Source organism: Salmo salar, chromosome ssa01, assembly GCF_905237065.1.
Source record: "Salmo salar chromosome ssa01, Ssal_v3.1, whole genome shotgun sequence".
Taxonomy (NCBI): Eukaryota; Metazoa; Chordata; class Actinopteri; order Salmoniformes; family Salmonidae; genus Salmo; species Salmo salar.
Window position 1 is genome coordinate 60,651,832 of NC_059442.1, and position 9,810 is coordinate 60,661,641.

The 9,810-nt window shown below is 43.5% G+C and overlaps 1 protein-coding gene across 8 annotated transcripts in view; it reads left to right on the forward strand.

Moving 5' to 3' along the window:
* Window positions 1–6,004, forward strand: part of LOC106606834 (bifunctional heparan sulfate N-deacetylase/N-sulfotransferase 2) — a 200,490-nt gene extending 194,486 nt beyond the window's left edge. For 7 of the 8 annotated variants that reach the window (XM_045720750.1, XM_045720748.1, XM_045720747.1 and 4 more), the window contains 9 exons: window positions 734–796; window positions 1,089–1,217; window positions 1,508–1,690; window positions 1,899–1,995; window positions 2,122–2,245; window positions 3,664–3,838; window positions 4,174–4,344; window positions 4,543–4,755; window positions 4,931–6,004. In XM_045720750.1, coding sequence (XP_045576706.1) covers window positions 734–796; window positions 1,089–1,217; window positions 1,508–1,690; window positions 1,899–1,995; window positions 2,122–2,245; window positions 3,664–3,838; window positions 4,174–4,344; window positions 4,543–4,755; window positions 4,931–5,056 — 1,281 coding nt within the window. In that variant the 3' untranslated portion in view covers window positions 5,057–6,004. The remainder of the gene's footprint in view (window positions 1–733; window positions 797–1,088; window positions 1,218–1,507; window positions 1,691–1,898; window positions 1,996–2,121; window positions 2,246–3,663; window positions 3,839–4,173; window positions 4,345–4,542; window positions 4,756–4,930) is intronic. The other variant, XM_014203212.2, reaches the window with a different exon arrangement.
* Window positions 6,005–9,810: the final 3,806 nt, after the last annotated feature.

Here is a 9,810-nt window from a genome sequence, read left to right on the forward strand (position 1 = left end):
TTACATATCCCAACCAGAAGCCATAGATTACAGGCAACATCCGCACCAAGCTAAAGGCTAGAACTGCCGATTTCAAGGAGCCGGACACTAATCCAGACGCTTATAAGAAATCCCGCTATGCCTAAAAACGAACGAACCAACAAACAGGCAAAGCTTCAATTCTAAGATTGAATCCTACTACACTGGCTCTGACACTCGTCGGATGTGGCAGGGATTGCAAACTATTACGGACTACAAATGGAAATCCAGCCGCGAGCTGCCCATTGACACAAGCCTACCAGACAAGCTAAATGCCTTTTATGCTCGATTCGAGGCAAGCAACACTGAAGCATGCATGAGAGCACTAGCTGTTCCGGACAACTGTGTGATCACACTCTATGTAGCCGATGTGAGCAAGACCTTTTAAACAGGTTAACATTCACAAAGCCATGGGGCCAGATGGATTACCAGGATGTGTACTCAAACCATGTGCGGACCAACTGGCAAGTTTTTTCACTGACATTTTCAACCTCTCCCTGACCGACTGTGCATACATGCATACATGTTTCCTGACTCAAACCTAATAGCACTTTAGATATATATTTGTTTATATAACTCATTCGGACATATTCTTTCAATAAAACAAAGAATTTGTCCACAATTCACAGATTTCTCAATCGCTAGTTGACTGACAACGGAGCTGAGCTAGCAGTGCACAAAGATACATCGTGAGTCACGTGACCTGTTTTTGCAGCTTTCCCGTTCTAGACTGCAGGGAGAGAGAGTATGGAATCACTTGGGAACTTTTGGATTTGAGGTAAACTTCTCCTTTAATTGCTGCTAGAAATAGTAAATCATTCAGGGGTGAGTCTTAAACTTTAAGTTGAATTTTCACTTGATCTCCCATTGACATCATGCATAACTTAGTGAAAATGTGACTTAAAACGGAAGTTAAGATTTCCCCTCAGTGCTTAGTGAGAGTGCTTAAGGGCTTAGAGTTTATGCAAATGTACTAAGGCCCTATTCATTAATTAAGTGGTTAGAAAAAAGAGGAAGTTGGTTACTTCTGTTCCTACACTGTTTTTGACAATTTCCCTCTGTCTCTGCAGGTGTTACCCAGACAGACATGTGGCCTCTTCACTCACACCATCTTCTATAACGAGTACCCAGGAGGCTCCAAAGAGCTGGACAAGAGCATCAGGGGAGGAGAGCTGTTCCTCACCGTCCTCCTCAACCCTGTAAGTTTAGTTCACTCTCAAGATACTCTGCCTGTCCTTACTGGAGCTGCTACCTTCTTCAGGCCGCTGCTCTATATGACCTGAGAAACTTCATTCTGGAAAAGCCTTAGCTTGGGAAAAGGACCTGTAACTTTGACTTTTGTGTAAATCATTAATTGATGTCAATCTGTGCTACAATTTTAGTTTCAAGAGTAGGATTTTGCCTAGTATGCATTTAAGATCCATAGACAAACAGTGAAAGGTCTCACTTCCCTACTCACCTGTTGGTATGTTCCTCTGTCTCCCTCCAGATCAGCATCTTCATGACCCACCTGTCTAACTATGGAAACGACCGGCTGGGCCTGTACACCTTTGAGTCACTGGTGAAGTTTGTTCAGTGTTGGACCAACTTGCGGCTTCAGACACTCCCCCCCATTCAGCTGGCTGACAAATACTTCCAGATCTTCCCTGAGGAGAGAGACCCCCTCTGGCAGGTTAGGGGACTGCAATGATCAATTATTATTACAGACGTGATAATCCATTGGTTTTTAGTTACTGTTTCCTATTTTAGATATTTACTGTTTATTGAGATTATTGTTATTAAGTTTGGCCCATAATTTCATTTTCTTTTGCAATGAAATGACTTAATGATAAGCGAGCTATATGTATTGGAGACCGTAACCCCTCTTTATCTGTCCTCAGAACCCATGTCATGACAAGAGACATAAAGACATCTGGTCGAAAGAAAAGACCTGTGATAGACTACCGAGGTTCCTGGTCATAGGCCCACAGAAAACAGGTGAGACCCTGCAGCCAACCATTTTCCTAAGACATCTACACTCTCTCGCTCGCCACATACTCGCTTGGCCAAAATGGGTTGCGTGATGGCGAGTTTCAGTCAGTGTATATTCATGTGTTCTTTCAGGCACCACAGCCCTGCACTCGTTCCTGAGCCTCCACCCTGCCATCACCAGTAGCTTCCCCAGTCTTGTCACCTTTGAGGAGATCCAGTTCTTTAGCGGGCCCAACTACAACAACGGCATTGACTGGTAAAACGACTTTGCTGCCCACTCAGATGCTTTAAACACTCTAATGAAGCCTGTAGCCTTCTTTTGTCTGAACTGATCTAAGAGCCTATATGATATCCATATGGTAGCACCTTCGGAAAGTATTCAGACCCCTTGACTTTTTCCACATTTTGTTAGGTTACAGCCTTATTCTAAAATTTATTAAATTGTTTTTTTCCCCCTCATCAATCTACACACACTACCACATAATGACAAACCCAAATAGTTTTTTTGAAATTTTTGCAAATGTATTAAAAATGATATTACATTTACATAAGTATTCAGACCCTTCACTCAGTACTTTGTTGACGCGCCTTTGGCAATAATTACAGCCTTGAGACTTCTTGGATATGACGCTACAAGCTTGGTACACTTGTATTTGCGGCGTTTCTCCCATTGTTCTCTGCAGATCCTCTCAAGCTCTGTCAGGTTGGATGGAGAGCGTTGCTGCACAGCTATTTTCAGTTCTCTCCGGAGATGTTCGATCGGGTTCAAGTCCGGGCTCTGGCTGGGCCACTCAAGTACATTCAGAGACTTGTCCCGAAGCCACTCTTGCTTTGTCTTGACTGTGTGCTTAGGGTCGTTGTCCTGTTGGAAGGTGAACCTTCGCCCCAGTCTGAGGTCCTGAGCGCTCTGGGGCAGGTTTTTGTCAAGGATATCGCTGTACTTTGCTCCGTTCATCTTTGCCTCGATCCTGACTAGTCTCCCAGTCCCTGCCACTGAAAAACATCCCCACAGCATGATGTTGCCACCACCGTGCCTCGACACAATCCTGTCTCGGAGCTCTACGGACAATTCCTTCGACCTCATGGTTTTGTTTTTGCTCTGACATGCACTGTCAACTGTGGGACCTTGTATAGACAGGTGTGTGCCTTTCCAAATCATGTCCAATCAATTGAATTTACCACAGATGGACTCCAAGTTGTAGAAACATTTCAAGGATGATCAATGGTAACAGGATGCCCCTAAGCTCAATTTCGAATCTCATAGCAAAGGATCTGAATACTTATGTAAATAAGCTTTTTAAAATATTTTTTAATACATTTTCGAAAAGCTGTTTTCACTTTGTCATTATGGGGTATTGTGTTTAGATTGCTGAGGATTTTTTTTTTAATCAATTTTAGAATAAGGCCATAACGGAGAAAAATATGGAAAAAGTCAAGAGGTCTGAATACTTTCCAAAGGCACTGTAGTTCCTTCATGCTTACTTGTAGTGTAGTCTTCCTCCATATTGCTCTCACGTATCTACGTATTTCTCTCATATCAGTGAGAATGTATAACAGTATGGTCCATTAGGTGGAAAGGGACATGACGCAGGAAGACATTCAAAGGACATTTATGACATAAGCTCTCCTATGGCCCTCGCTAACCGTAACTGCTCTCCCCCGTCCTCTCTTCAGGTACATGGACTTCTTCCCCTTCCCATCGAATGTCAGTACAGACTTCATGTTTGAGAAAAGTGCCAACTACTTTGACACGGAGGTAGCCCCTAAGAGAGCGGCCGCCCTGCTGTCCCGGGCCAAGATCCTGGCTGTACTCATCAACCCAGCGGACCGCGCCTACTCCTGGTACCAGGTGGGTCTGTCACACTCTTAACTTCCTCAGCCATAATATGAACCATCAGGGTCATGAAATATAAACTATTCCCAGACCATTTGTCAAGACCGTTAAGTGACCACATGGAAAGGATACTCCTGGCTGCCTCACTCCAGAGAAAAGAAATACCATCTGTTTTTATTTGAGCTTCACCTGTTTATTTGCATGTATTCTCAAGAGGCCAAAGGTACAAAGTCTGTCAAAAGTTATCTTGTAAAATCACTTGATACGGGATTCTTCTGAAGTCTGACTTCTGATAACCTTTGACTCAAGATGTCTGAACTTTACCCTTTCACCTGTGTGTGACCCTGCAGCACCAGCGGGCTCACCAGGACCCGATGGCCGTTAACCATACGTTCCAGGAGGTGGTGACAGCGGGGCCTGCCACCCCCCGAGAGCTGCTCATCCTGCAGAGGCGCTGCCTTAAACCTGGGGCCTACGCCACACACCTGGAGCGCTGGCTACACCACTACCAGCCCAGCCAGGTAACATTACATTACTGGAAATACACACAAACATACTAAACGTGCACAGCCAGATACTGAAAACTACAGGAGACACCCCCGTGAACAATTCAAATGCATCCATTCAGAAACATGGCTTCACAGTATTTTCCATGATTGATCATGGCAGTACTACCTGTGTGGAGTCCAGTATGTGAGAGGTGTGATTCCTGTTTCCAGGTCCACATAGTGGATGGGTCCCAACTGCGATCCCACCCTGCCCTGGTCATGGAGGGCATCCAGAGGTTCCTGGGGGTTACACCCATCTTCAACTACACCCAGGCTCTGACGTATGATGAAAGTAAAGGGTTCTGGTGCCAGAGGGTGGAAGGAGCACGACCCAAGTGTTTGGGCAAGAGTAAAGGCAGGAAATACTCTGACATGACTCCTGAGGTACAGTTACTCCATCTTTCAAGGAAAACGTCAGACACTGCAGATTATCCCATCTTGTCAGCTTGTTTCTCTGAGTGGCCATGATGTGTTTTCACTTCTGCCTAACATGTAGATATGTCTTAACAAGTGCCTCATACAGTCCTTCGCTGACTGTTCTCTGTTGTGTGTATTACAGTCCCGTGCCTTCCTGACGGAGCATTACCGGGAGCACAACATGGAGCTGCTGAGGCTGCTGAACCGGCTGGGCCAGCCCCTGCCCGCCTGGCTGAGAGAGGAGCTGCAGAGCTCCAGCTGGAGCTGAGACTGGACCTCCCTACGGAACCACAGCCACAGCCTGGGACTGGAGCACTGCCCTGCCTGGCCTGGCCCGGGGTAAGAGGGCCCTGTTTACCCACACCCAACACCAGTCACTACAGAGGGTGGAAGAGGAGAGAAGGTGGGAGGACAGCCCCCTATCGGGACAATGGACTCCTCCACCCTGAAATGCCACTGTAGAAACCAATTCTCACGGGAGGGGAATAATGACCTCTAATAAGGGAGTTAACGAGTTGGACTGCTGAAACAACCCTCCCTCTTTCCCCTCGCAGTCGCACACATCATCGTCATCCAGAAAGTAGAGGACTTGTCTCAGCCTGCAGCCGGTTGGATTGACTGACGCCAGGGTCTGGCAGACTGAGAGGGAGTGGGGGGTCTAATGTCATGTTACCCCCCTTTTTAACAGGAACTGATATCTTGTGGCCCTGGAGTGCATGAATAAACCCGGCAACATACGTGTGGTCACAAGCTCACACACACACTTCTCATTTCTTCAGAAGAATGAATGTAAAATGTTGTAAATTTTAAAGCTGTTGTATATTGTTGGTGGGGGATGGGTGGGAAATGTGACAAAATAGACATGAACTAAACAAGACCGCAAACTCTAGTGCTATGGACAAAGATGTGTGCCGTAGGATGGATGTAGTGCATCACAGGCCACGGCTCCTCCAGACTGTGCATCCACAAGTCTACAGAGAAACCCACACACTTTAACCATGCACGTTCTCCCTCACTCTCACGTAGGTACCCAGTCAGTGTAGAGCTGTGTAGAAAGAGAAGAGGATGAGCTAGAGAGAGAGGTTCTAGATCTTTCTGCTTGTGAGTGTCTGTCGTAACAGGAGCTGCTGTCTTGTTTTGTTTTCTGTTTATTTTGCCAAAACTACAAAACAAAGACCAATGCTGTATCATCTCTAATAAACTGAGGTTAGAATGGCTTGTTCATTTGTCTTTTTTTTTTTTTACTCACAGCTTCTGCATGCCTGTCAATGCAGGAGCCACTGTCATTTACCCGTGTCTGATGCTGTCTACAGAAGACTGGAATGGAAACGGCAGTGCCTATGTAGTTTAACAGACAGGAGAGTAGAGGTACATATTATAGTCTGCAGTGCAGTAGTAATCATAGTTTTCGGGAAGGTATATTTTCAATGGATAATTCGACTGAGTCTCCTTTATTAGACTAGTGTATCACGTGAAATACCTCCTATCTAATCATCCTCTCAGTAGCACGACGAATTGGTGGAAACCTGTTAAATGGGCAGATCATGTTCATTAATCAGTCTAGTGTTAACCTCTCTGGGCTAGCTTGCGTCCCACCTACTCAACAGCCAGTGGAATCCTGTGGCGCGATATTCAAATACCTTAGAAATGCTATTACTTCAATTTCTCAAACATATGACTATTTTACACCATTTTAAAGACAAGACTCTCGTTAATCTAACCATACTGTCCGATTTCAAAAAGGCTTTACAACGAAAGCAAAACATTAGATTATGTCAGCAGAGTACCCAGCCAGAAATAATCAGACACCCATTTTTCAAGCTAGCATATAATGTCACAAAAACCAAAACCACAGCTAAATGCAGCACTAACCTTTGATCTTCATCAGGTGACACTCCTAGGACATTATGTTATACAGTTAATATTTATATCAAAAAACAGCTTTTTACATTAGCATGTGACTAGCATTCCCACCGAACACTTCCGGTGAATTTATTAAATTACTCACGATAAACATTCACAAAAAACATAATTATTTTAAGAATTATAGATACAGAACTCCTTTATGCAATCGCTATGTCCGATTTTAAAATAGATTTTCGGTGAAAGCACATTTTGCAATATTCTGAGTAGATAGCCCGGCCATCACAGGCTAGCTAATTTGACGCCCACCAAGTTTGGTACTCACCAAACTCAGATTTACTATAAGAAAAATTGGATTACCTTTGCTGTTCTTCGTCAGAATGCACTCCCAGGACTTCTACTTCAATAACAAATATTGGTTTGGTTCCAAATAATCCATAGTTATATCCAAATAGCGGCGTTTTGTTTGTGCGTTCAAGACACTATCCGAAGGGTAAAGAAGGGTGACGCGCCCGGCGCGTTTCATGACAAAAAAATTCAAAATATTCCATTACCGTACTTCGAAGCATGTCAAACGCTGTTTAAAATCAATTTTTATGCGATTTTTCTCGTAAAAAAAGCGATAATATTCCGACCGGGAGTCGTTGTTTTCGTTCAAAGACTGAAAATGAAAACATGGAGTCGTCTCGTGCACGCGCGCCCCAGTCTCATTGTTCTCAGATCGACCACTTACCAAATGTGCTACTGTTTTTCAGCCATGGCCTGCAAAGTCATCATTCAACGTTCTGGCGCCTTCTGAGAGCCTATGGGAGCGTTAGAAAATGTCACGTTATGCCAGAGATCCCCTGTTTTGGATAGAGATGATCAAGAAGGCCAAGAAATGGTCAGAGAGGGCGCTTCCTGTTTGGAATCTTCTCAGGTTTTGGCCTGCCAAATAAGTTCTGTTATACTCACAGACACCATTCAAACAGTTTTAGAAACTTTAGGGTGTTTTCTATCCAAATCAAACAATTATATGCATATTCTAGTTACTGGGCAGGAGTAGTAACCAGATTAAATCGGGTACGTTTTTTATCCGGCCGTGCAAATACTGCCCCCTATCCCCAACAGGTTAACAAGGGACTTGACCGCAATCTCTGATGTCCCTTTGCTGGATAGACTCCCAGGGATTAGTCAGACAGGCTATAATGAACAAGCAGAAAAATGAAATATATGTACCCAAAATATATGAAATAAGTAATGTACTCAAAAAGAAAGGACCAAGGCACTCTTCATATAATTAATTAAAATGGCATGTTCAATAGAAACAAAGTATTAAAAAATTCGATGTGTTTCGGCTGCATGGCCTTTGTCAGGGAGTACAAAAAAATAATAATTCAATGTCCTCTTTTGAACAGCTTTTCCAATTAGCCCTAATTAGAAGAGGGAGTGGTTACAAAATTGATTGGACACACCTAGTAAGCAATACTATACACATGAAAAAGTGAAATACTGTAGCTATGTTATCATAAAAATACAACTCCAAGCTAGAAGTATCAGGACACTTAGAAAGGTAGTTCTAACCTTAAATATGACTGGGAGAAGTGTCAAGAATAAGAAAGCAATATATTCCATAGTACACTAGAACACAACAAAACATGAACAACAACAGTCTAGTCATAGCTGAGGGCAATTGAGCAAAATGTCCACTAGATGACAGCAAATGGACCTATCACAACCCTACAGGAAGGGTGAGAAATCCATATCTTCATTTAAACCAGGGTATTTAGTGGCCTGTAGTTTGTAAATCCCAAAACTTTCCCTTTGGTTAAGTGTTTAAGACGGTCCCCTTTTCTAATAGAGGCCGGAATATGATCAATACCCATAGCTTGTAGGGAGGCAGAGTTGCCATGGTGTAAGGACTTGTAGTGCCTTGCCATGGGGTAGTCTTCATTGCCTACCCGTATGGCGTACTTGTGTTCCGCTAAGCGGTCTTGAAGGCGTCTCTTTGTCCGTCCAATGTAGAACACCTTGCACTGTGGACATTCCAATCTATAGATGACATGAGTGGTTTTGCAGTTAATGAAATGCTTGACGTAATACTCCATTTTGGAAGCTGTGTCAACAAAATACTTGTTCTGTGCAATATTTCTGCAATGGTTACATTTAAAAGAGCCCTTGGGTTTGTGGTCAAGCCAAGTTTTTTGAGAGTCACCCGGAAGATAACTGGACTACTTTGTCATTTAGGGTAGGACATCTCTTAAAGCTTATGACTGGTGGCTCAGGAAAGACTTGGCGTAGTAGCGTATCACTTTGGATGATTCCCCAATTATTTTTAATGATTCTTTTAATGTTCTCTGCTTCAGTGCTGTATTTTGTAACAAAATACACTCTCTCTGATGTATCTCGAGGCACTCCCCTTTGCAACAAGTTCTCTCTGTCAAGTAATCCAGCCCTTATAGCTGCATCTTTCAGGACCTGAATGCTGTAGCCCCATTTCAAGAAGCGATTCTCCAATTCAGCAGCTTTGACACTGTAGTTTGTTTCCTGATCGCAAATTCTGCGGACTCTTTCGAATTGGCCATATGGAATATTCTCTTTTAGCCTTTTGGGGTGAAAGCTGTCTGCCCTCAGAATGGTATTCCCATCTGTAGGCTTCCTAAAGATTGATGTGTGCAAACAACCTTTGTCATTTTTACTAATGTCGAGGTCCAAAAAATGAATTATCCTTGCTGTACTCCATAGTTTGATGTTAGGGTTAATGCTGTTAAGGTATTGGTGGAAGGAAATAAGTTCATCTTCTGAGCCGGACCAAAACAGGCAAACATCAATATAGCGTTCCCACCATATAATCCGGTCAAAGAAATGGTTATTAGAAGGATCCAAAATGAAGTCATTTTCCCATTTACCCAAGTACAAACCAGCGTAGGAAGGGCTGTAGCAAGTTCCCACGGCACATCCTTTGACCTGTTTAAAAATACGGTCCTGAAAGATAAAGATGTTATGATTAAGAGTCCATTCAGTCAGTGAGACGATGAATTCTGTAGGAGGCATCTCAGTCTCAGGTCGGGTAATCAAGAAATTGTGCATAGCTGCCAAACCTTGTTCATGTTCAATGGTGGTGTATAGAGACTCCACATCCATGGTGACTAAAAAGGAAGCTGTACCTATATTGTTCAA